We start from the raw sequence: 26,543 nt of genomic DNA, 5'->3' as shown, positions 1-26,543 counted from the left end.
GGTCTGGGTGGTTCTGAGGTGGTTCTAAGGTGGTTCTAGGGTGCTCTGGGTGGTTCTGAGGTGGTTCTAGGTGGTTCTAGGGTGCTCTGGATAATTGCAGGATTTCCTCGTTGAAATAGCCGCCTTTTTCTTCTTCTCTAAATCTGTACTGTTTGCTCATTTGTCCACACTGGTGAAGGTTCCACCCAGGATGTCTCGCAGGTGTAGAATCAGTATGCTCGAAACTCAACCGTCAACTTTCACTCCACTCTTAATAAAACTGCCGCTCACTCGCTGTGTTTTTGAAGTTTACCGCAATGACTTGACAGATGAGTCGCAGTACGGGAACCGGGAGGCTGGAAGTGAGGCCGTCAAATCAGTCATCCGCCTGCTGCCTCACACTCAGCGGCTGGTTCAGCTGTCGCTCGGCGTCCTTGCATGACCCCCGTCCGCCGCACGTCTGCATGCACGCACACACACACACACACACACACACACACACACACACACACACACACACACACACACACACACACACACACACACACAATCCCTGTTTGTACAGCAGGAAGTGCCATTTAAATCCCCGGCACTGACGTTGCCATTTTATATGTTGTGTGTTTTCTCACCTCCTCTTTGCACACTCACCCTGTTTTTTTAGCAAACTCACGCACCAATGCACACACGCACACACAGTCTCTCATCAAAATCATCCACACCCACTCCACCCTTTCCGAGAGAGGCAGTAAGAAAAGAAAGAGTGTTTTTGAGGCAGATGCATTTCATCATGCACGGGACACAAGTGTTTTTTTGTGCGTATGTTTTTTACAAGTCTAGATGACTGTACATGTGTTTGTGGTGAATTCACTCGTAAAGTGTCTTTGTTGTTGTTGTTGTTCTGAACAGTTTGTGAGGACACTTGAACTAGTGAGGGCCTCTTCCTGCCTGAGTTGACCAATTCTTCATATGTGTTTCAACTTAAACTGCCCGTTTGAAGTGATTTACCGCAGTGTTCTGTAAAACAAGCAGGAACATTGTCGACTAGTTAGCGGTGGTGGTTGGATTCTTCTGCTAAGACTGTGTTAGTGTTAGTGTTTTTTCAATGTCTGGGTTCTCTGCCACTCTGGACCGTCGAGTTAGACCGTGTCAAGGGTCACTGGGCCACCGTCTCCCCCAGGACACGAGCTTGTGTTTCAGGTCTGGGCAATGCAAGAGGCTGCTGGCATGAGTTGTTTGATGGCCTCCTTCACCATCTGTGGGCACAGTGAGCGAGTCAAAACAAACCAAAACAAGCAGGCGGCCTGATTGTAAGGGAGGACGGAGAACAATTAATGAAGGAGCTTTTGATTAAGGGGGGTGGAGGAAAAAAAATGTTTAGGATATGAAAATAGGTTGAAGGGAGAGATGCCAAGTGGGAGCCTTTGAGTTGCAGCCATAGGGAGGAGATGCACGGCCTGGACCTATGTGGAGATATGATGAAACGGATGAAAGGGTTGAAGGGAAGCGGGGGGTGGGGGGATCCGAAAGCCCCGAGGCTGAGCTGCTTGTTGCGAGTTGTAGTTCTGCTCTTTACCAACTGTTTTATTAATGAGAGTTTTTTTTTTGCTCTCCCACCCACACTTATGTAAAAAAAAAAAACCTCGTCCACAGGCTGACAGAGCGTCTGCAGACTTGCCGCTACTGACACAGTGACCCAGTGCAGCCGATGTAGGTTAGCCTCCCTCGTAGCTGCCGGCTCTCTGCCCAGCACACGGCCGTGGGGACCGGCTGAATGATTCACTGGAAATATACAAAGGAGAAAAAAAAAACGTTTTTGACTTTGAACGACTTCACCTATAAATGCGTGTTTAACAGGTGGAGGTGATTGCGGAGAGCTCCGAAGCAGTGAAATAGCTGCTCTTACTCAGAGGAATCAGAGGGGAAAATAAAATGTAATATTTGTCGTTTCAGGCGCTGCAAAAGTTAGCGAGCCAGTACCTGAAGAGGGACTGGCCTGGAATCAACCCTGACGACCAGAGGACGGACTACAGGTGGGCCTTTAAATCTCTACTGTGGATGCTTATCACTTGCCAAAAGTCCCGCGAAACGCTGATAAGCATTTTGGCTTTGCAGTCAGTTGCAGCTCTTAAATGTAAAAGTTGTTCACTGGCCGGGCTGTAGAAATTCAAAGGAATACACTGCAGACTTCAGGGTATGAGATGCTCTTTGTTAAAATATAAAGCCATGCAGTTCATTGTTGTAGTCGCAGTGCCACTACAGCATTTCCCCACCAGGTGGCTTTGCTCGCGGGAATGCAGGTATCCAGCGTCTTGTTTTCCTTCTCCCGCCAGGAATGTTTATGCAGTGTGGAGGTCCTACCTGGAGGGCACGGTGCAGGTGAGCCAGTCCAGGCTAAATGTGTGCGACAACTACAAGAGCCAAGTGTCGGAGCCGGCCAAGACGGTTCGGCTGTACAAGGAGCAGCAGCTCAAAAAGGTACCGGGACTGCGCTGGTCAGTCTCATTGTCTCTCGCCTGTCTCCAGGACTTCCCCTCAGTGAACCAGAGTGACTCACATTTTCACCTGCGCATTCTCCGTTCTCCTCCTCTCTCTCTCTCTCTCTCTCTCTCTCTCTCTCTCTCTCTCTCTCCCCCCCCCTTCCTTTTTCTCCACAGACCATAGATCAGCTGAGCGGCATTCAAGCCGAGCTGCAGGAGTCGGTGAAAGAGTTGGTCAAAGCCAAGAAGAAGTACTATGACTGCGAGCAGGTCGCCCACGCCGTGCGAGAGAAGGCCGACATAGAGGCCAAGTGAGTTCGCCACGTCCCAGCACGCTGGCGTGCGGGGGCTTCGTGTGTGCGGACGTGACGTGTGTCACAATGACAACGGCGAACACAGAATCTAGGGCAAAGCGGACGGCCCCCCGACGTCGGATGAGAAAGCATCGCGACGAGGGTTCGGCTGAGCGTGTGTTTATGTTTAGAACAAAACTCGGTGCATAAATAAGGCTAATATAAACCTCATGAGGACCGAGGAGCATTAAAGCCCCAGTTGGAATTTGTGTGGTACTTAACTGGATACATGTGCAACTTTTTAAAGTGCACATAAACAAAAGAACAGAAGAGTTACGTGATGCTCCGGCATTTCATAACACTATGTGTCTGAGTCAGGCTCACATTTCTTTCCATTGTGAATATAAAGCCTGTTGTTCATTTTAGGATTCAATACCTGCCAAAGAATTTTCCTGTAATGAAAAAAATATTTTACTAGTGATTCTTTGGTGTGTCTACCCTGTCAAAAAGTCCTTTTGTTTCCTCGCGTCTCCCAATGGGAAGTGTGTGCTAAAACACCCAGTGCTGGAAATCGACTTCTTCTTCTGACATCACAAAGGGCACTGATGCCTTAGTCCCATCTTTCAGGCTGGACAACACCTCCAGTTGACGGCGTAAGCTGCCCTCGTAGATCACCATCGCCGCGCCTGTCTCGTTTTTGTTGCCTTCTAAACATGCGGACAGTCCAACTAACTCACTTTTGGCAGGAAGCTGTAACATAGGGCTAAACATGCTCCTTCTCTGCTCCCCTGAGGATTTTATTTGGGACAGTTTGTCTTGCTAAGCTGCCCACTTGGAGTCTGGAATGATAAAGATTGTTTTCCCTTCTAACTTGACTCATTTTGGGTCTTGCTTTTTAAATTTGCATCCGTGAATCAAATGTTCTGGGGATTCTTGTGTTGCAGCAGCAGCTAATTACCTTTTTTTTTTAATCTTTATAATTTAAAAGCAATGTTTGTCTTTGTAAACAAGGTGATTAATTATCCGCTTTCCCTGCTTCTGTTTCAGGTCTAAACTGGGTCTTTTCCAATCAAGAATTAGTTTACAGAAAGCAAGTGTGAAGGTGAGACTTTCTCCTGCCACTTTCTCTAACGAGCCTGAAGCCTAAAAAAAGAGAAACTCGCCAGCGTTCGCTGTGCTCAGGGCTGCAGTCAGTTAATTAAAAGCACTTTGGTCTCACTGCGTGTCTCTCTTTGGTCCCAGTTAAAAGCTAAAAGGAACGACTGCAACTCCAAGGCGACGCAGGCCCGGAACGATTACCTGTTAACCCTCGCTGCTGCCAACGCTCACCACGACCGGTACTACCACACAGATCTGCTGCACAGCATACAGGTACGAGCGCAGAAATAAGTGTCGGAGATTTGAGATTTGAGAGAACGCTGGGGCGGTGCTGCCGCCTTACTACGAGGTACTGCCCGAAAAATCTCTCACTCTGTTAATACCCAGAGGGATTTTCCAGGAATGGGGAAAAACGGCTTCTGGCTTGAAAATTCAAAAGCAGGGAGCGACTTTGAATCCTGGCTTAATGTGCCATCAAATATTTTGCTTTCTTTTTTGTTTTTTTTATGTGCACAAAGTCAGGCTCTCTTTTAGTGTCTATTAAGTTTCTAGAGGATGGGAAGCGTAAAAAAAAACAACAACATATTATTCTGCAGTTTCAGTCTTCAAGGAGAGCACCAAGTCGTCTGAATCAATAAGTGGAAATAGAGTCGTGAGGAGGGAAATGGTGCAAAATGAGCTTTACAGAGTCGTCGGTAGGGATGAAAATGTATCTTGAAGAATGTTGATTTGCTTGTTTACTTCTTCCACTCTGTGAGCCCTCAGATGCTTGTCCTTGCCTCCTCCTCGCTGCCTCTCCGTCTGCCTGGCAAACTTAGCCCAGGGCTTGCATGAGCAAAGATACTACGAGGCCGTTCTAAATAATAGATCCTTCTCCCCCCCTCGCGACAGAAGGACAGAGCAATGGGGAAAGGAGGCGCACATGCACAAATACGACCGCGCAAACGCCGAGAGAATGAGGGACACTGCTGGAGGGATGCAATCTGCTCGGCCTCTCCCTCCGCGCCGCACATTTATTTGTGGTGGTCGCAGGTCTTCACCTGAAAGTGGCAGGCAGCGCGACTCATAGCAGGGGAATCCACATTCTGCATAATGAGAAAGTGGCGGCACTTCTCGCTGCCGCTGTTAGCGGTGGGAGGGAAAGAGTTGAAGGCGGTGCCACTGCGAAACAACAGCAAGCCACTTACAATTAAGCAAGCGTTGTCATAAAGTTCTGAAGTGTGCTCCACGCCGACAGTATTGTTACTGTGCTCCACGTGCGATGGCGGTTCCATGTAAACGTTGGCCACTCGACACTCTTTGTACTTTCACAAGAGAATGTGGCTACAATGCATACATGAACTTCACTTTGCAGAGGTTTTAATAATAACACGCCTCCTTTCTGTCATTAAACTCCCCATGGAAAAGCCCATCCTTCACTTGGACTTTTATGTATTGTGGATGTTCCAATGTGATCTTTTATTTGTTTATTTTACAATATCTTATAGGATGACATATGAAATGAAACATATATGTGTTATATTATTCTTATTTATTATTATACGTGCATGTGGTTGATTGGCATTCTTTTTTTTCCCAAAGCCAAACTCACTCGCAGACTGCTCCACATCGCCCTCTGCTGTTAGCAGCTGACGGCTAAGTTTCACACTTTGCACCTTTGCTGCACTGTTGTCCACTGCGCCATGCTCATTGTTCAGGGCTCTCTCTCTCTCTCTCTCTCTCTCTCTCTCTCTCTCCCTCTCTCTCTCTCTCTCTCTCTCTCTCTCTCTCTTTTCCGCTCACACACACTCCCACGCTGACCGGTGATATGAGCCGGGGACTTTTTCTGGAAGCTGACTCACTGCATTTCTTTGCTGCCTTTAATGGATGAGGGGAGGACGTGGAGGAGGAAGAGGAGGGAGGGGGAGTGGGGAGGAAGAGGAGGGAAATGAGGGGAGGAGGAAATGAGCGCAGTGATGAGGGAACATTTAAAGAGAAGTCAGCCAACAACCCACCCTTCATGACATAATTTCCTTCTCACTTTGCCATTGTTTTTTTTTGTTTTTTTTTGTCTGCATTGTGAATGTGCTAAAGCTACTTGTGTGGCGTCTGCAGCAGAAACACATGTTTTTGCACGTGTTTATTGCATTTGTCAGCCTGAAGACCGAAAGTCGGTGGAAGTGCTGGCAGGGAGAGGAGACTGGGGGGGGGGCGCCCAGAAAGCTTTTCCCAGCCAGCTCAGAGCGACTGATACCAGAGACTGTGCGCTTTTCTGAAATATTTTGGCCGGAGTGTGCGTGTGCCTGTATGAGTGCGAGTGTGCGCGTGCGTGTGGTCTGTGTTTTGTTGTCAAATTGGAGTATGAACCCCTTCACCTTCTCTCGCAGCTGTTGAATATGCTACCCAGACACTAGCGCGTACACTCACCTCCCTTTCAGGCGTCTTTAATCTGTCTTTTTTTAATATATAATTTGAAATTTCCTCTATTCATCTCCTTCTCTATTAGCACCTTGTGGCCTCCATTGAACTTCTGCCATTTATTCAGTTAAATTCCGGAAAAATATGTGCATGCAGTAGTTCTGCTTTTTTTTTGGTTTTGAAGTGTGTTCATCATCACTCAGACTGTCAGTGGGTTTAGTGTTTGCTTCAAGCCCTCTGTTTAGCAATTTTCAATTTGTAAGTTGTCGACTTGTCACTTGAAAGGACAGAAAATGTGCAGATGAGGGAGGTGATCAGCCTGCACACACTATACACAAGTAGCTAATGCCATTTACATCACGTGTGGCCAGGAAGGGAAAATAACTTGGCTCACTTGTTTTGTGTTGCCCGCGTTGATAAATCCACAGATTTGGCGCTGTTTTGTGATTGTATCCACCTTAAATCCGGTTGAAACTGCAGCCTTTGTTTATGACTCGCCTTAACCCGCTGTCCCCTCTCTTCCTGTCCACCAGGCCTTAGATGGAAGGATTTACGAGCACGTGAAAGACTACCTGGTTTCACTGTGTCACACCGAGCTCGAGGCCTCCCAAGCCACACACAACACCTTCCAGTTCCTGCTGGACAAATCCACCAGGGTGAGACCCCCGTCTGCTTCCCGCTATTTCCCCTGATGCCATAACGTGGCGTGAGGGGACGCCCTCACTCCCTCCTCACATACCTTGTTAGTTTTTGCTCCGAGACGTCATTTGCCGTTTTTTTGGGGCCACTACAGCTCGCAGTTTTCCCATTACAAGCATTGTTGACATTATGCGTTTGATTGCTCTTAGTTGCCTGGAATTGGTTTACCACTATGGTGTATTTAAAATAATCAAGATAATAAGATAAGATAAGATAAGACCTGCCTTTACTGTCCCACAGTGGGGAAATGTGTGCTTTGCACAGCAGCCAACTAGCAGGTCAGAGGGGAGAAAGTTAGATCTCATCTGTGCAAGCAAAATACAAACTCTAAACAATGTGTGCAGGAGAAGATTTAAGACACGCTCTGCTATTTCCAGTGCAACTTGGATGATATCTAAAATTGCGCATGTAGTTGTGCATATGTCATAACAAAAAGTAAATGGTATAAACAACTACCAATATTGTGATAAAATAAATGCATTAAAATGTTAAGGTAACATGTCTGTGAGTGTTAGAAAGAAATAATACATAACAAAATAATTATTGAAAACTTTTTTTTCTACCTTAAAATGTTTGTCGTGCTTTAAACGTCATCCCAATTTATTAGTCTCTCTTTTCTTTTGCTCTTGCAGTGCAGATTGACACTTGACATGCACTCATATGTGCTGAGACGAAAGAGTGCGGCCAGATTACTCGCATTTAATTACAGCCTGCAAGGTTGAAAGTGATTCTGAGAAATCGCTGCTGTGTTTGATCATTTCTCATCGTATCCGGAGTCGGGCTCGCTCGCTCGCTCGCTCGCTCGCTCAGTCGGGCTGAGGGGAGATAAACTTCCGCTGACAGGCGCTCTTGTTTCCATGGCTTCTTTCTCCTCGCCGTTAGTCTGCGCTTCTGCTTTGAAGAGAGGCCCCCAGGGTCAGCGAGACCAAATGCTCTCCCTTCCTTAATCACAATATCTGCCCGAGAGAACCGAGACGATCGTCCCAGTGCAGAGTTGCCGGGCTTCGCCCCGGTCTGGTTGACACTTGAAATAAAGGAAACGGGGAAAAAAATATGATTTTCCATCCAGAGGGGCACCTGAGCAATTTAAATGAAACTTATTCTATGAATGGGCAATTATTTTGATAAGAATCTCTCAGCCTTTGCTCTCATCTTCACATCAACGCGGTTTTCTTTGTTGCCGGTGAATTCCAGACCTCTTCAGGTATTCAGGTTCCCCCCCGTCTCTCTCTCTCTCTCTCTCTCATAGATAATCCAGGAGTTCAATCAGCAGCTCTTCATGCAGGAGAACCCGGTGTTTCACAAAGCACACGACTTCCAGTTCCAGCCCAGCGAGTGCGACATGGTAAGAGGCTGGTTGACCAGCTGCAGCTGGGTACAGAGCGCTCAGCGCTAGTTAGGAAGAGGCATCAGCAGGTTGTCGACCTGCTGTAACCTGTTCACACTGCAGAGCTGTGACCTCATCCTACTCCTCCCCTCCACCCCCTCCCCCTCCTAGATAATAGTCCTTACAGTTCATCTCTTTTCCTCTTTTCCTCCTGAGCTCCCTTTATATTCCATTATTTATTTATTTTTTTATATAGATATCTGCGATGATTAGATCCTTTGGCGTCTTTCTGCAGGGGAAAAAAAGAATTCAAGATGAATCATCTATCCTGCGGTTATTCTGTAGATTTTTAGTGAATCCCGATATTGCGGAAGACTCTTTGATAATTGTTTTTCCTCCCCAGAGAGCTTCGTGTCCGTCTCTTCCGCCTGTAAAAATGCCTTCATGTTCAGACTGATGAGAGCGCGACACTTCTCCGTGCATTAATATTAATCAACGTTGCATCAAAGTGCAGAATCTCTTCAGCCTGCGGGAGTTTTTTCTTTGTCTTTTTTCTTCACGCGGAGCTAAACTCCAATTTGCCAAATCAGGTGGCCATTGAACATCAGAAATAATCGATGACGATTGCCTGTATGATCCTGATGCAGCTGTAGGAATCGCGCTGTCTCACCGCCCCGGAGGCCCTGTTGAATACTACAGTCTCCTGTTGGATTCCTTTGCAGATCCCCTGTTGCTCTCGCGTCAAAGCCGTTTTTGTGCTCTGCTGTTTCTCGGCTTCTTTCACTTTTTCTCCTGTTCTCGGTTTGTAATTTTTTGTAATTCTTTTTTTGCTTCTAACATTCCACTAAACGAGAATTTGCTGCTCCTTCCCTGTGTCCTCCTGATCCTGTTCAACCTTTGCTAACACTTCTCCTCCAACCTTTCTCCCCATTAACCCCCTCCTTGTGTTTCTGTGTGCGCGCGTGTGTGTGTGTGTGTGTCTGCAAATAATGGGTGTGTGGGTGCCCGGCTGCTTCGCCTCGTGTGTGTGTGTGTGTGTGTGTGTACCAGACTTTGAGCTCGGTGCAGCAGTTGGTGGACATTGAGCCGTCGCCCGTCAGTGCCATGAGAATGACCCTGGCACAGGTAGTCATAACTCTTGTCAGCATTCCCATCTTCACCACCGACCAGTGATCATCATCCGCTCCATATTTCCTCTACAAACGATCGGCTATCCATCCGTCCGTGCTGGTGGCGTCCCCTCGTGTTCACCGGCAAAGCCTCGCTTGTGTTCTCCTTCCATAAATCGACGACTCAAAACGTTCAAAAGCCTGACACAGTGATTTAATTTCCCCTAATTACACCTCTCCAAAGTTTCCCAGCCGTCTGCTAAATCTTTGGTAGACGCTCTGCGGCGCTGGTTTCAGTAAAACCACGGTTGTAAACTAACAAAATGATGAAGGAACAGTTTATCAGAATCATTCTCTGGATACACAACAACAATAAGAACCCAAGTTAAGCAGAGCAGCTGACCACCTCCGAAAGGAAACACATTGGCTCAAGCACAACACAGACTATGCGGAGAAAGATGCATCAAAAACAGTGCAGCTCCTCCATCAGTTGCAGCTCAAACAAAAGAATCTCCTCGCTAAAAACAGACAACACTTCCGCACTTTTGTTGCATTTTTTCCCCCCGTGCCGTCCACTTAATTTTTAATTTTTCCGAGTTTGAGATTTATGTAATGCGTCTTGCCGGTGTTGTTTGAAATGTTAATGTGTGCCCTGTGAAGATGTCGCCCTTTCACATGTTTGTAAATCATGCAGTTCTAGCACAGAGTGACTCATTAGCTGTGATGCAATTTGTGAGCGGTGACAGGCGCTCACTGTGTCCATGTGGACAAAGGGACAGTTTGTCTTGGAATGTGTGTCTTTTTGGTTGACAATAAGACCGCTGCAAGCAGACTAACCAGCTTTTCACAGCTGCTCTAAAATCGTTCACAATGCTTTACGTCCTCGGACCACATCATAAAATCAAGCCTTGGTTTAATTGCGAGCCACTCTTAAGATCTATATGTTTATATCCTCCTCTTAGAATTAAATAAATCCATGTTTTGAAAACGACAGAGAAGGAAAATAGTTTTGCCACTTTATTAAAACTTTCTTGCCGCTCTTGTAATGAGATTTTTTTTTTCCACAGCTCAGACAAAACAATCTGAGATTTTGCTTCTTGCATTTTGATTGGCCGAGCAGTGTTCTTCTAATTCTAATTTCTCAAAATGCCAGGAAAGCGACCAACCAAATAATCGACCTGTCAGTTAGGCCTGCAAGGTTAAGATTCAAAAACGTTTTATTTTTAAACTTGCTCCTTATTCTGCAGGGACCGCTGACTCTCGCACTTCCTCCATACGTCTGGTTTCTCAATAGCAGTGTTCTACACATGGTGCTAGATGACTGTTATTACACCAGTGGAGGCTGTTAGGCAGACTACAGTATCGTCATTACAGCTCCCTCTGCTGCACTGGACGTTTTCTCCCCTAGGACACATTTCAAATTGCAGGCTGACGCACAAGCTTTATGTTTTCTAAATTTAGCATTTCGATAAATAAACTTTTTTTTTTTCTTATTGCAAATCTTGTCTCAATTTCGCATCCAAGCACTTTGTCTTCTAACGAGCAACATATGGTCTTCTCATTTTCTAGCCGTCGAATTTTACGGGTAAAAATAAAACTGGTGTCGGAAAGTAAAAAGAAAAAAAAAAATGGAAACAAGCAATGCCGCTAAGCGGTCTTGTACAGGTGTTTAAAACGTCCTTTAGCTCCGACACAATCGGAGAACTGATGAGCTCAGCCTCCTCCGCGACACGGCGACAGCCTGGAACAGCTGCTCATCTCCACGTCTCTGCCTCCCCGCCTTCACTCGGCTCCTCGTCGAGCTGCGGATCTCCCACGTATTGCTCTCGATTTCACACCGACACAAAGCCAAATTTATGCCCTCTCGGCTCTGACGCGTCACATAATTAATGGATATTAGTGTTCACGGAGGCTTGCAATTAAAACAAGCCTGTTTTATCCCATATAACAGGCTTTTTTCAAATTACGGAAAACCTCGGCCTTTCACACACACACACACACACACACACACACACACACACACACACACACACACACACACACACATGACACAGAATGTGTGCATGTTTAAAGTTATTTTTCTACTTGTTTCTATAGAAAAAAAACACCCTCACTATGCTACTAGTAGTGTTGTAGTCAAGACTGCACCAACCGAGACCAAGACACGATCAAGATTAGAGAGTATTGAGACCAAGACAAGAACAAGACTTTAAATATCAAAGAAAAACAGGAAAAAAATCACCAGTACCTTTTTAAATTCAAGTTTGTTTCTGAATCGAACAGCAACATTTATTTTTCAGCAAGGCATCTTTTGATAAGTTTCTGCAACATTTTGCTGCTTTATTTTGAACTATTTAAAAAAACAACTACTTTGCTTCTTAAAAATTAAAATGGGCTGTGTTGCTGTGACACTCTGGGTGTCACAAACAGAGTGTAAAATGTCAGCAGCTGGATTATTTTCCATTATTATCTACATTGTAGCGTTGACGGAGTCTTGGCTGGGTACCCCTAAGTAGTGGTCTTGGGACTAAGACCACTCTCGAGTACTACAACACTAGCTGCTAGTATTTCCCACTGATTTAATATTAATGAAACACACATGGTGTTTAGGTCCTGCTTTGATGTCTTGATGTCCATTGTTTCATCATTTCATTCAGTCTGAGAGGGAAAAATTTTGATCATGTATTTTTAATGCCTGCCGGCTGGAATGCACCTCGTGCTCCCGCTGCAGCCGTTCTCACACCCTCGCGCTCCGTCACCCGCTGTTTTTACAGCGGGGCAACAATAGAACCCTCGCATCATGCGTTATAGCAGCGGTGCGAACAGGGTACTTCTGTCACACTTTCTTCGGCGTCGTTAGCAGCCGCTGCGGCGCGTCACCGCACACGGAGCGCAACGTGGCGTCGACTCACGCGTGCGTGCGTGCGTGTGTTTGTCCATCAGAGTCGTCAGCTGGAGTCGGAGACGGGGACGACGGAGGAGCACAGTCTGAACAAGGAGGCCAGGAAATGGGCGACCAGAGTGGCCCGGGAACACAAGAACATCATCCACTACAAGAGAGTAAGGCGGAGGCGGAGGCGGAGCCAAATGCGCAGAACTCCGCAGACGTCCTTTCTGATTTCCGACGTGATTTATTTGATTTGATTTGATTTGATTTGATTTCTAGTGTCTGGAGGAGTGCGACAGCCTTGGCTTACCGCCCACCGAGCAGGGACGACTGGATCTGGAGCTGAAGATCGAGGACACCAAAGAAAACATTCGCAAGGCCGAGGTCTGTCCACGTTTGCACAACAGAACATTTTCACTCTCACACCTGGTGGGTCTGTGGCGGCTTCGCCAGCTGTAGCAGAATAATGTTCAGTCCCGTTCACATTTTCCCTTCTGTGTGTGGTGTTGGCTGGCATTCAGGCTGCTCACCAAACAAGACCCTCTCTGCCCCAGGACTGACTGTCACTCATTCTCCATTCAATGAAGCACTTTTTCACTGCTGAAATGTTCCTACTGAACCTGAATTTTTGATGCATTTGGATCATTTCTCTCCAGGTGAAGGTAGTATTTCTCCAAATGTCCATGTCACGGTGCTGCAGAATGATTGCTGTGTGGCAAAGTACATTCTTCTCAGCTCTTCTCACCTCTTCCCTCTACACGCTGCACATAGCAAGATTTTCTTTTCTTTTTTTTCTTTTTTTTTATCATTCATGCATTGATTCTCACAGACCCTCACATTGACTATAACTTGATTCATCACCACATTTTGGTCTTAGCTGATTTGCTTTAAAAAAAAAAGAAAAAGAGCCTCACGTCTTACGCCCCCTGCTGTCAGGTTTGTAACACTTACTGGTGGCCATCACTTTGTATTTGCCCCCCGCCCGCCCCAAACAGAAACTGTCCCGTAATGTTCAGGCCCTATCCTATATAAATTTTACTTCTCGGCTTCGCACCTGCTGTTATTTCAGTCTGTCTCACACCTCGGGGATGTTTTTTGCATCTCCGTCAGAAAGTCGTGATCTCACCCTCAAAATATCACAAGTGTAATGTTTCACGCCAAAGTGCAAACATATGAAAACACTCCCTCTGCCCGTCCTGTCTCTCTTTGCCTCCGTGTTTTTACGTCAGTACGACAGCCACCCGCTCTCCTCGGCCAGCATTAGCCAGAGGAAGATGATGAATATTTAATTAGCGCATTTCGGCACAAATGGATTCATCTCAGAGCTATTATCACAGAATTATAAAGAGTGAAAGCAGTACAAAAGGCATTATGCAGACTCAATGGAGGCATTATCTGCACAGTGATTGCACCAGTCCTCCATTTTTCAAGGAAACTTAAAAAGTGCCATCATCATCTCAGCCAGATTCATGACACATTTTAACATGTAGTGTTTAAAGGCACGTTAGTGATGAAGAATGTGCTTCTCTGCGCTTCCTCTTTGTGTCAGTGGCGTTATTTGGAGGCCAGGCAGCAGGGTTGCGATGTTCAGATCTTGTTCATTCTGTCCGCCCCCCAGCCAAACACAGAATTAACTGTCCATCATGATGGTTTAATATCTATAAATAGGTAAACGTTTAGAGGGAATGACATAAATGTAATCTTGTACATATTAAATCAAACTGAAAGGTTGCACGTGTTGGAATCTTGTCATAAATATAGTAAAGCGTTGCAGTTTGGAAGGATACAATTATATCGTGTTGCGTTTTATATATACATATACTTATATATGTACATATATATGTATATATATATATATGTACATATATATCTTTTTAATAACTATATTAGCGGGAATTCCCCGTTGGCTGCTGTTGCTGAAGAGCAAAAGGTTTTTTGTTCCGGAGATGAACAGTCTCTCTCTACTGTTTGGATAAACTCTTTTCTCTTGACCCTCCACACATATGCACTCTTAAATCGAACAGAAGTCTCCTTTGGACTCCTCCACTCTGATCTTAGACGATAATAGGTCTCCTTATTCTTGCTCCGCGAGGTCCTCTCAGAAGATGAGGGAGTCGAGGCACTGAGGTCGTCTCCATACTAATGAGCTGCTAGGAGCAGCTCGCCGCACCAAAACAAGCCAGCCTCATTAAGGTGTAGCTTCAGAATCCCTCAGACTGAAAGAAGGCATTGCGGACAGACGCGTGGCCGTGCAAACAAGTTCAATAAGGGCCAAAACATTGACTGTTAGTAGCCCGGAAGCTATCACAGCATATTTGGTGCAAATATTGTGCTTCTGCTTACATGTGTTACAAAGATATTTTGTTTAGTTGAGCCGCATCAATCTGAACGAACTGCGGGAAAGAAGACTCAATCTTCCCTCGGTGTCTCCCACTCCTCCTCCTTGATAAATTATTTTCTCTCTACCTTTCAGTCGTCATATTGATTAGAGCCGCCCAGTTCTAATCAAGTGCCTCTTCCAGTATCTGCTGGGTGCTGCTAATGGAAAGGAGAGAGAATAAAGGCTCTTCAGGGGCTCAGTTCTACGCGGATCAAAGACGGGAAGTCTCTCCGTCTGACGGGACGCAGCTTTCAGCTGTCAGCTGTCAGCGCTGACGTCAGGATAATGCAAGGAGGAAAATTGATGAAATGCTGGAATGCGGCAGGAATAAAGAGTGGGGATTAGTCGGGGAGTTGGGAACAGGTGAGATTACCTGTGAACTGCAAGAGTTTCATGGCAGGTAGATGCAGCATCGCCATCGTAACATCGCCACATGGACGCAAACCTGCTCCTCGTGTCTCTGTTCTGTCAGTGAAACTGGGTTTCAGTTTTAACTCTGACGCTTTCTAAAGTCGTCCTTGCTCTACTGAACTTTTGAAGTGTGTGTTTTTTTTTTAAATTATTAAATGAATTAAAACAGTTTTAGGCTGTCTGAAAATGCATTTCAGTTAAAACTCCTTCATTCTGTGTTTCTCTCTACAGACGGTGAAGTTGAAAGCTGAGGCTCGGCTGGACCTTCTGCGGCAGGTGGGCGTGGCCGTGGATACCTGGCTGAAGAGCGCCATGAACCAGGTGTGTTTTACCTGCCAAGTGATCCTGTCTGTGCGTGTGTGCGTGTGTGCGTGTGTGTGTGTGTGTGTGTGTGCGTGCGCTGTCTGAGACACTCACTCACCTCCCACTCCACTTTGCGTGCATGCTGTTCAGGTGATGGAGGAGCTGGAAAACGAGCGTTGGGCCAGCTACACTTCCCACGATCCCTCACTGTCGGTGAGACACCCCTCCAAGCACACACAGACACACACACACACACACACACACACACCAGAACGGCACCTTTTACCCTTTGATTTGTGTTGCATGCATCATATTTCCTCTCTTAAGATAAAATCCACCACTCTGTGCCTGTTATCCTTTTATTACTGCGTTTAATCACACAGACCTGCCACTTAAACCCAAATCTGTCGCTGCTACGTTGGCTCAACTTGTATTAAAAACCTTCCCTTCTGCTCTGATCTGATTTTAAGTAGCATCGCTTTACCAGTGATGTGAATTATATCATCATTTCCCGCAGCCCTTTTGCATAATCATCTCTCATGCCAGTCGCTGCACGCCTCTGTGCCCCACTGGAACTCTAATGCAGCTCATGCAGCTTGTCTTCATTACCATTTTTTTTTTCAAGGACCCTGAGCTTTAATGTGTTTGTGTTTGTCGGTAGACGGCAGTCACTGTCTTGCTGTCTGTAAGTAATTCATTTATACAAATATCCATACGCACCTTTGAATGAATTTACATTTTACAACTGGTTTTGGGTTCTGGGTTTGTTTGTTTTTTCATTTTGTAGCTAATGCAAGGTTTCCAATTCTTACTAATTCGCTTTGGCTTGCATGTGCACGTTTCCCAAAATTGTATTTGTTGCGTGCAACAGACTAAACTTTGCCCGCCCGCTCTGCTGGATGCAGTTGACAGAAGCCGAGCTGTGTGAGAGGTCTGGGCCAACCGGGGAGTTAACGGCCTCGTCTGGGAGGTAAAATAGAGTCAGGAAGTGATGGTGGGAGGAGCTGTGCACTGAAACAGGGAGCTGAAAATAAGCGGAGAAACAGGAGGAGGAGAGCAAGTGGAGAAAAAGAGGCGGTGCGACAAGGCTGAGGGTGAAGAGGGAAACACGTTCAGGTTATTTAGAGGCTGAGTTGGATGCTGAAGGTGTGAGAGGAAGGAGGGAAACATTAAAATGGAGGAGAATGTGGTGGAAAAAGTGTAAATATGGATTTTTGATGTCATCCAAGCTAATACAGTTTGTGTGAAGCGCTGAAAAGCTTTCCTATGGATTATTACCAGCAATTTGTTGGCGGTATTATTTTTTTTCCCCCATTTCTGCCGTGGGTTTAGATTCTCTTGATTCAAGACTCGATGCACTGAAATTCCGTGTGTGAAGTGGCTGTCAAATGAAGTCTGGCTGAGAGATGAAAGATTGACTGCGGTTTTCCGTGCTTGGATTTCACTGTCATGCACTCGGAATTCACTTGCAAGCGGCACCTAAATCGAGCTTATAAGGACGCATCGGAGCAAACGTGCCATTTAAAAGGAAGAGAACGGCGAGGAAGGTGGAGATGGGCCGTCAGACGGGGAATAGATGGAAGGAGAACAAATCAAAGGCCGCGAACGCTGCGAGTCTCTCCTGCTCCGCCCTGATTCACTTCAACTTTATTATCATAACTCTCAAACACCAAACAGCCAAGAAGTCTCCGCCGCTTTCATTACTCTCTCGGTTATTGCATCAAGGCCTAATAATGTTCTGCTCGCTTGGCATCGGTGGTTGAGATGAATTTTTTGGCAATCTTTTATCGGGTCGTTGCTCCGTTTTGCCACCAGATGAAATGGAAGTGGCCCTGAGACGGACGGCGAGGCTTTTAAATCAGCGCTGTGAATGGCACAAAAGTGACGCAACACGACAAGCAGGCTGCCAGAAAAGTGCAACCCTGAAATATCAACAGTTTTTTTTTTTTTTTTTTAATCCATTAAGTTCTCTCCCCTCTTCTCTCTCGTCCAGGCGTGCACATGCGTAGCCGCTGTGTTTGCGCACGTCGCAATGGGAAGTCGTTTGTTTCTATGCAAGAAAAATTAAATTAGACTAAGAGAACACTTCAGCGAACTTTAGGCCCACGTTCTGAGGTAATGACAGTTCATTTAAGTCTCACGCTGAAGGTTTATTCACACACTGCAGCATTAGCCTTGTTATTCATAGTTCCTAATGGTCATTTTTTTTTTACTATCAACATATTTATAATTTACATATTTTTATTACGATTATCAATATTTAGTCGGTATTAAGCAAAAAGTGCTTATTCTGTTGCTTTTCTGCTGCTGGAAGGGAGTCGCCTGCAAAAATCTGTGTGTCGAAAAATGTGTCAAAAGTCATGTGATGATTTTCAGCCTTTGATCTCCTCGGCATGAGCAGGAAGTTATTTCCCCGGAGAAAAAGATTCCAATTTCCAGCCGAGTGCGACGATATTACCTCATATACAAAACACACCTCTTTTGTCCCGTGCCAGTGTCGAGTGTACCGTGTCAACAGAAATGTGATGACTTAACACAATGAATTAGGATTGGATAAACACACGCCCACTATCACACACAATCACACTCCCACACACACACACACTCGGAAAGACACACAGTTTTTTCCCCTCTTTTGTTCTAGCGAGCTCAGCCCGCTGCGTGGGGTCGACTTATTCTCCACCAGCGAGGTCACATGGTGCGTATTTGAGCCAGTCAGAACAAAAGAGGGAGGGTCCAGATCATATGAAACGTCCGTTCCTCGACACCTCGAAAACTAGAGAAGCCACCCGGAGCAGGACAGGACAGTCAGACAGTGGCAAGGAGGTGGAGGAATAAAAGGTCAGAAGATGATAACGATGGAGGAGAGAGGCTGTTTGTTTGTGACTTGGTCTTCACTTTATTTACAGTAGAAGAAGTTTTGGAGCATCTTCACCACGTTTCCCTCCAGTCCTTCCGCTCAGCTCAGGTTTTGACCTCAAGTTTGTGTTTTTGTGTCTGTGTGTGCGTCTGTGTTAACAGGGCACAGTGGACTTGGAGCGCGAGGAGGGAGAAGAGTGCGAAGAGAACATGGAGGTTTTCGACGACAGCAGCTCCAGCCCCTCGGGGACCCTGCGAAACTACCCGCTAACCTGCAAAGTGCTTTACTCGTACAAGGTGAGGGCGTCGCACGCACACCTCTGTGTATCGGATGTCTGCTGCTGCTGCTGCCGCCTAAATGGCAACGCCCAGTGTCACAGGCAACCACAGGCATCCAAGTTTGCATGTACACGGTGTTTAAATCTGCTTTTAATAGTCATTAGATTGTATTGAAATATCACTTTCCCAGTGTGGACACGATAATCTGTCTTCACTCTTTGAGTTACTTGGGTCAGAAATGAGCAAGTTCACCCCAATGCTTATTTTGTTCACTTCACTTTTGAGAAGTGATGCAATAATACAACACAGTTCAGGAAATTGACCCCTTGTGATGTCACATAGGGCTTTAATTCCTCTCCCAGGTTATTGACACCACACCCCCAGCCAGGTGCCAGCTCCGCCCTTTGAGACCTCATTGCTTTTGTCCCCTTTTGAACATATTGAAGGTCCAACACAGGGTTGAAAATTAAGAGGAAACTTAGAGAAAATTGAAACTACAGGAGCTGTTGGGTAACCACACGTCTGTTTGTGCTTGCAGGCCTCCCAGCCGGACGAGCTGACCATCGACGAGCAGGAGATGCTGGAGGTCATCGAGGACGGAGACATGGAGGACTGGGTCAAGGTGCTCTAACACACTCACACACTCTGTCATCTCTCTCTGCCGCTCGATGACATCTGTTCTGTCAAAGTGTCGCCGCTGCGAACGCCCCAGTCAGTGTGTGTGTATGTGTGTGTCGCCAGGCTCGCAATAAGACGGGACAGGTGGGCTACGTCCCTGAGAAGTACCTGCAGTTCCCCACCTCCAACAGCCTGCTGAGCATGCTGCAGTCTCTGGCCACGCTGGACGCCCGCTCGCACACCTCGTCCAACTCCACCGAGCCGGAGCTGCACTCCAACTGCATCAACGGCGACACAAACAGTGAGTGTCGTCTCATTATGGTTTCAATGAAATTGAACCGCGTGCCAGGAGAGTCCTTTATTAGGTTATTGGTTTTTGATTTGCATTATTGCTTTTCCTCTCTGCCGCCTCATATATCCCTGAAAAAACATCATAATTTAATTTGAAAATGGATGTTTTTACACATCTTGGTTGCTAGCAGCCATATACAGTGCCAAGTAAAGAGTATATTTGGTCGTGGTTGAATTCTTCTGTAAAGCCATTAACAAGACTTGGAAATGAAGAAAGACAACCAGCTTAACTTTCGTTTTTCATGCCCTCCTTCTTCCCCTTGCTCTCTTTTCATCTGAATTCTGTGACCGTGTTCATTGTGGAGTCACAGCACCAAATAATTATGACTTTGCGTCTCTCCATCTTTCTCCACCTCCGTCTCTCCGTCCATCCGTTCTATAATAACAGGTTCGGACAGCGGCCCACGGTTCTGAACAGTCAGTTACTCCCACAGTGAATTTATCGCCGCCTCTTCTCCCCCCCACCCCCCTGCAGTGACGTACGTCCGCGCACTTTACGACTACGAGGGCCAGGCCGACGAGGAGCTCTCCTTCTCGGAGGGGGCGGTGATCCGCCTGCTGAGCCGCGACACGCAGACGGACGACGGCTTCTGGGAGGGCGAGCTGAACGGCCGCGTGGGGGTCTTCCCCTCCGTGCTGGTGGAGGACCTGACCGAGAACGGGGTGGGCGGCGGAGGAGGGACGGGCGACATACTGGTGCGTCCACACACACGCGCGCACACACACACTTTGGCAGCGATGACGTCCGCCCACAGGTCAGACTGAATCAACGACTTGAGTAATTCTATGCAGCAGCAGCAGCAGCAGCAGCAGCAGCATCCTAAAGGTCCTGCGTCTCTGTGCAAAGCTGCTGAAGCTGGTTTGGTTGGACCTCCCACGTGTTTGAAAGAAGTTAAAAACACGGCCAAGGTGAGCAGGGACAAATTTTTTGTATTGCAATATGTGGGTATTGCGCAGTTCTAGGGGGATTGGAACCGCTGCTAATGACCTTGGAGACGTCTTAAAGCCTTTTGTGACACCATAAATTGGCTGATTTCCAGTCTGTTCCTCGCACAAGCATCCCTAAAAAATGTACAATAATGTATAATTGTACAAAATGGGACCTTGGCATCGCACTGTCGGAGTCAGCTTCAAGGACTCTAGTTGTTCCCCGTTTCCCCGAATGCAAATGTTGCTTCTCAACTCGCACTGCCTGAAAGGAAATTAAAACACGAGCTCCGACAAGCGTCGCCGTCAGTACATCTACTGCCCCCGCGTGTGCCTGCTTCTGAAACACGACGCGGTGGAAGGTGTCTGCAGTCACTCCGCGCCAGACGGCAGACCTGTAATTGAAAGATAGTGCAGTGTAAGTAGCCAAGTACTCAAATCAGATATCAGCCTCCTCACTAAGGAGGAAGTTTGGACTTATCAGTGCTTCCTCGGGGCATAAATACCAGGGATGGTGTATAGTCTGCCGCCCCACTCCTCACTCCCCCTCCCTTGGCCCGAGTCCAACTCTTCTATCGGCAGGGCCGGGTTAAGACACCGAAGGAGGAGAACTGCTGTAATTCAGCAGCACTCTGATGAGGGGAAAAAACAGAAAATCTCTCGGTGTAATGACAGAGAGAGAGGTCTTATCTTTGACTCTGAGTGCTGCCTGTCAGAGGTTGAGCCACAGGAAGGATACAGCCTCTCCCTTCCCACCAGCCTGCAGACATAACACTCGTCTGCGCACCACAACAACTCTTAAAGTCTTAAGGTGCCGCTCGTAAAGCTGCAAACTGTTTCCCATTTATAACGGGAAATAAAACTTTCCTTCCAGCTCTGCCGAGCATCCCGTTATTCCAAAGATATATATATTTTTTTTTCTGCTTTAGCAGGCAAATTATTGTTGAATGTTGATTTTATGCTCATCGCTTGCTTTTTTTCATGTTTGGCTGCGGCCCACAGCTGTTTATTTCTGCGGAAAATCTGTCTGCTGAGCACCGAGCGGCAGACAGTCACAGGTAGCAGCTGCTGCACATGATAATAAAAAGCCAGCGGCGGAGCCGGGGAAAGAAAAAAAATCATCAGCGAGCACGAATACAGTTTAATTTCCAGTCATCAGTTTTATTGTGTTTGTGCCGCGACGAGTCGCCGGGCCAGAGTCGTAATTCCCATGACTCCTCCCCTTTCCAGATTTCACCGTCTGTGAAGCTGCCCTCGTCGCTGCCGCCCCTGCCGCTCTACGACCAGCCTCCCATCAGCCCTTTCACCAGTCCCGAGACCTCCACCCCGCCGGCTCTGCCGCGCTCCCCCTCCGCCGCGCTCAACGGCGAGCACAAGCCTCCGCCGCCCACCTCCTCCCACAAGGGGCCGCTGTCCACACACAGTAAGCAGCGCGGCCGCTCGCACTCCTTCCGCACTGACTGGGGATTGAGAGTGTGGAGATGTGATGACGCCGCTGTCTCTCCGTGCAGATCAGACCTCCGGCAGGAGCCCAGTGTCTCCGGGATTCACTCAGCCGCTGAGATTCACGCCTGAAGGTGGCGCCGGCAAGCTGCGACCGGTTAGTATTGAGTTATTGAGGTTGTTTCTTTTTGTTTCCTGTGCTGCTCCATGTTGCCAGGGCTTGTGTGTACTTTCTAAAATAGGCCGATCAGCATAGAAAAAATCTCAGCACACCCGGAGGAACAGGTGCGTAGGAGGAGGGCGCCACCCAGAAGTCATCCGCAGTCAAAGCGCAGCTCCCGCACACTGTCCAGCTTTCTGTCTCTGTTTATTAGCACTTTTATTGACGCACACACACACACTAAACAATGTGCGGGAGCTTCTGTTTGATTGTAAAATAGATCAACTGAAAGCCTCAAAGCTGCAATTTCTGTGTTTGTTTCTGTCACGTTTCTGCGTAAAACTTGTGATTGTGTCTCGCCGCAGGTCCGAGCGGCTCCCCCCCCGCCCAAACAGCACCACCGGAGGCTGCAGCAGGAGAAGGGCGACAAGACGGAGGAGGTGGAGATCACTCTGGTGTGACGGGCAGCAGAGCCGGCAAAGGGAAATAAGTCAATATAACACAGAGACTTTAAAAGTCCGAACAGGCTGACGCTCGTATCCCTCCGCCGCCGCCGCCGCCGGGGGGGCGGGTGGAAGTGAACTGTCCCGAACTGAAGTCGGCTTCAATAAAGTGATGTGAAGTAAACCAAGCTGAACCTTGCCCAACGACCGCCCCCCCATCCCCTACACCAAACCCGACCCCTCACTAGCGCCATCTCTGCATATTCTCTCTGTCCAGTTGGAGAGAAGAGTGGAGACGGAGGCAACACAGTATTCTGGTAATTAACCTGCGTATTAACGTCCCGGTGTAGTGCAGCAGCAGCAGCAGCAGCAGCAGCAGCAGCAGCAGCAGCCGCCCCCTCCCTCCTCTGCCCATCTCTCCTCCATCGTCCCTCCATTCTTGCCTTAAAACTTCACTTCGACAGGCAGCAAAACCTGAGCACACTGAGGAAGAGGAGGAGGAAGAGGAGGAAGAATGTTTCCCGAGGGGAGGGCTTGTGTCAGGAAGTCAGTGGCAAGTCTTCGGCATCCTACAGGAATGTTTTCACTCTCCTGGGGACAAACAGGAGTTATTCAGGACAGAAATGGGCCACAGTGCGAAACTCCGGAGTTTGTTTGCTTTTCCACGAAGAGCGAAAATAAATGATAATAATGATAATGATGATGATGATGAGTAAATAGAAGCTGAACACGCAGAGAAGCAGCTGCTTCAGTTGGCCAACAGACTGAAGTTCTCTGTTTTACACAGCTGCTGTAACTTTTTATATAAATTGTGCAGCATCACTGTGTGCCAACATAGTCCCCATCAAAAATAAAGAAGAAAATAGGTTGAAAGGCAACCCTGCAATGGATATTTAATGTTGTTTATTCCAGAAAGAAAGTCAGGATAGCTGCCTTTATTTTGAAAAGTAAAGCGGCTCACTACAAATGATGACACGCCTAAAACATATATAAATTGTCTCTGTGGAGAGTGAAAGAGCGCCAGACTTGCCACCTGATGTTTTTTTTATTTTATATCTTTTTGGATTGCAGCGTCGGTGAAGAGACGGAGGAACCGGGCGGCCCCTCCCCCCACTCCTTCACCATATATAGTCCTTATCATCATACGTATCCAATGTGTATTAGTACAGTACATTACTGTCGTCATAGGAATGTTATGCACAGCGTTTCATATAGACGTAAACCAGCCGAATGGGGGAAAAAAAAACACCAACAGCAAACAAACGTGTCTGGTATGTAGTGGAAGTTTTTATGCTCATCTTATTCTGAAAGGGCATCTGTAAATACAGTACCTAGGAGAGGAAGAGGAGGTGGAGGAGAAGGAGGAAGGAGGAGACGACAAGAGGGTCCTGAAACAGAGGCTGGCTCCTCCCCCTCTCGTCTCTCCTCCCACTCCTCCTCCTCTCCGGCCCCTCCCCTCTCTGACGTCTGTTCTGTTCAATAGCAGTCAGCGCGGCGGCTCGGCGGCCCTCACGTGCACGCGCACGCGCACGCTCCGCCCTCGCAGCAGCTCGGCTATATTTGCGCTCGCGCCCGCTGCTACACGACCCGCTATCATTCTGTGAGTGTTCTGAGTGTCATTTCGCGTCGGTATTCACCGTGAGGTGACGAAGGAAAGTTTTATAGACAAGAGTTTTTGTCGATCACAGAATGGAAACCGCACGGCTTCAACAGATCGTATCTCTCTTCTTCTTCTTCTTCTTCTTTTTTTTTTTTTTTAATTATTATTATTTTTTCCATCCCACAACGCGCCGCCTATCCTCGTTTGGCGGACGTGCAGTCACATTTCCACGCCTTTGTTGTTGTCGTCTCTCAGTCGTCTCTTGCCAAGCAAGTCGTCTTCATCCTCCGTCCAAAGTCACAAAGTTTTCACTTTCTCATTTTCTCCCTTTTAGTTATTAAAGGTCTCATGTATGCGGCAAAGAAAATATATGCAAAAACAACAGTGTGTCTGAGTCCTGTCGCTGAACTTCCCTGAATTAAAAAAAGAAAGAAGAAGAAAAAAAAAAAGTCACTCAATCAACCAATCAGACAACTGTTGTTTAAAGAGCGCCCCCCACAGGCGTCCACAATCAATCACATCAAAAGAGAAAACCAACACTTCCCTCCAGGTCAAGCATGAAGTATCAGTGGCCGGGGGGAAAAAACAGTCTCCGCTAAAACATGCTGCCCTTTGTGATGTCACAGAGGGCACTGATACTTCTCCCATGTTGGTGGCAATACACCCCCCCCCCTCCCCCTTTAAGGCCTTTGTTTTCTTTTTAGTGGGATGTTGAACAGAGCATCAGTTCTACTAGGAGGCTGCAAACAGCGGGCTAAATGTGCAGTTCTCCAGTTAGGTGATTGTGCGATGCAGCGCTTTGTCTGGAGTCCAGGATGAAGAGTAAAGATCTGAAAATGGCTGCAATATGGGACCTTTAAACGTGCAAAACATATCACTCCATGGTGTTTTTGAATAAAGAACGTGTTTCACACACACGCGCGCGCGCGCACACACGTACGTCGTCCCGAATGGACAGAACATCGCAAATGACATTCAAATGGAGCAAAGTACAAATCTCGTTTCTAAAGTGAATAAACCCTCACCCTTATCTAAACCCTTCAAGCCTTTAAAAAAAAAAAAAAAAAAGTCCTCGCCTGAACGGCAGCGTAGCACTTTTATTTATTTGTACCTTCCCTGGAAAGTAGCAGCAGTACCTTAGTGCAGCATCGGAATGGACAAAACATTTCTCTTCATTCGGAGTCTGTGGTGGACCCTCTATTTTTTCAGTGTGACTGACAACTTTTTTTTTTTTATAGAACTATTATCAACACTCTCCGCTCTTCCAAAGAGATGGAGGGAGACACTTGTGGACAATGTAATCTGGTGGTTTTTTTGTTTTTGTTTTGTTTTTTTTATCTTATTTTGTCAAACAAAACCAAAAAACGTGTCTGATGTTGGAAAGCAATGTTGTGATTGAAGACTTGGGGAGATTGTGTATGGAGGGTGTTTTGTTTTGTTTTGTTTGTGCGTATGTGTTATGCCTATGTATGTTTCTTTTCTGGTCATGTGACAGGCCCACTTCCTCCTGTATGTTTTTTGCAGGCGAGGCGAGTCAAGATGTAAAGACTTCTGTCTCGGTTTACTTCCTGTCCATCACGGTTAGATTTGCTCCCGCTTTGTTCTTTTTAAAAGAGAGTTTGAGTGTCTGGAAAGATGGACGCCTTTAAAGTGTCAACAAGATGTTGTGATTGCCCCCTGGTGGTGGGCTGTGGTATAGGAGTCTCTACACTAACCTAAATTGTGTCATTCGTGAGCAAATGGGACAAAATAAAAACATAAAGTACACCCTAAATTAAAACTTTTTTAAGGGATTATGGTGAACGATTATGTGTGTGTTTTTTTTTTAATTTGGTTTATTTAACGTTAATTAGGGAAAGTTTCAATGATTGTAGCTGCAATATTTTTGTGCAACCGGGAAGAAATGAAGGCACGTCGTCCGTCTTTACTCACAGCAACTGTCTAACCCAAACCACGCTGCAAAATCACTCAAGAAGGCGTCTGCACTGCTCGGGTTTCAGTGTTGTGTTACAGTGCAACGCACACATGGCAGCTCCTCACAGTAGGGAAAGAAAAAACACAAAACTCATGATTAAGCAGCTTAATAATTAAGGAACATGAATGGAAAATTCAACCCGCGTTGCTCAGTTTCTGAAAGTATTATGAAAGTTGCAGCACGTTCTCTGTTCTGAAAAGAATAAATAAATTCAGTGTTTTTATTTATTGCAAATATTGTGGAGATGAGGGCAAGTTCTGACTGACTGCATAGTGTTGAAAGGTAGTTTGGTTGGTTGAGCCGAGTCCCGAAGGAGGAACTGATCTGCGATCAGACTAAAGTTGAAAGTTGTTTTTAATTTATAGAAGTTTCAAATGTTTTTTTTTTTATTATTATTTTTAAATATAATGTTGCATTGCAGCATCCCCCCCCCCCCAATTTAAATGCTCATTCTGCCTCTCAGTTTGTTTGTCTGTTTTGTTTTTTTTTTGCTGAACATGTTTTGTCTTTCCATCCGTCTCCATTTCT

General features: G+C 46.6%; 1 protein-coding gene across 5 annotated transcripts in view; it reads left to right on the top strand.

Annotated features, from left to right (window-relative positions):
- fchsd2 (FCH and double SH3 domains 2) overlaps window positions 1-24,471 on the top strand; it is a 40,654-nt gene extending 16,183 nt beyond the window's left edge. Inside the window, exons 4-23 of one of the 5 annotated variants that reach the window (XM_076049920.1) lie at window positions 1,930-2,009; window positions 2,310-2,454; window positions 2,634-2,767; window positions 3,797-3,851; window positions 3,992-4,120; window positions 6,778-6,900; window positions 8,193-8,288; window positions 9,321-9,395; window positions 12,323-12,439; window positions 12,546-12,650; window positions 15,289-15,378; window positions 15,511-15,573; window positions 18,382-18,516; window positions 19,037-19,120; window positions 19,240-19,417; window positions 19,943-20,163; window positions 20,263-20,376; window positions 21,625-21,817; window positions 21,906-21,994; window positions 22,363-24,471. In XM_076049920.1, the coding sequence (XP_075906035.1) occupies window positions 1,930-2,009; window positions 2,310-2,454; window positions 2,634-2,767; window positions 3,797-3,851; window positions 3,992-4,120; window positions 6,778-6,900; window positions 8,193-8,288; window positions 9,321-9,395; window positions 12,323-12,439; window positions 12,546-12,650; window positions 15,289-15,378; window positions 15,511-15,573; window positions 18,382-18,516; window positions 19,037-19,120; window positions 19,240-19,417; window positions 19,943-20,163; window positions 20,263-20,376; window positions 21,625-21,817; window positions 21,906-21,994; window positions 22,363-22,458 (2,322 nt within the window). In that variant the 3' untranslated portion in view covers window positions 22,459-24,471. Of the gene's footprint in view, window positions 1-1,929; window positions 2,010-2,309; window positions 2,455-2,633; window positions 2,768-3,796; window positions 3,852-3,991; window positions 4,121-6,777; window positions 6,901-8,192; window positions 8,289-9,320; window positions 9,396-12,322; window positions 12,440-12,545; window positions 12,651-15,288; window positions 15,379-15,510; window positions 15,574-18,381; window positions 18,517-19,036; window positions 19,121-19,239; window positions 19,418-19,942; window positions 20,164-20,259; window positions 20,377-21,624; window positions 21,818-21,905; window positions 21,995-22,362 lie in introns of all 5 variants that reach the window. The other 4 variants (XM_076049919.1, XM_076049922.1, XM_076049921.1 and 1 more) reach the window with 4 other exon arrangements.
- The last annotated feature ends 2,072 nt before the right edge of the window (window positions 24,472-26,543 follow it).

The sequence above is a fragment of the Nelusetta ayraudi genome, unplaced genomic scaffold (genome assembly GCF_046127955.1).
Source record: "Nelusetta ayraudi isolate G7.1 ecotype Tasmania unplaced genomic scaffold, CSIRO-AGI_Nayr_v1 ptg000120l, whole genome shotgun sequence".
Lineage (NCBI taxonomy): Eukaryota > Metazoa > Chordata > Actinopteri > Tetraodontiformes > Monacanthidae > Nelusetta > Nelusetta ayraudi.
This window is presented reverse-complemented; position numbering and strand designations above follow the sequence as displayed.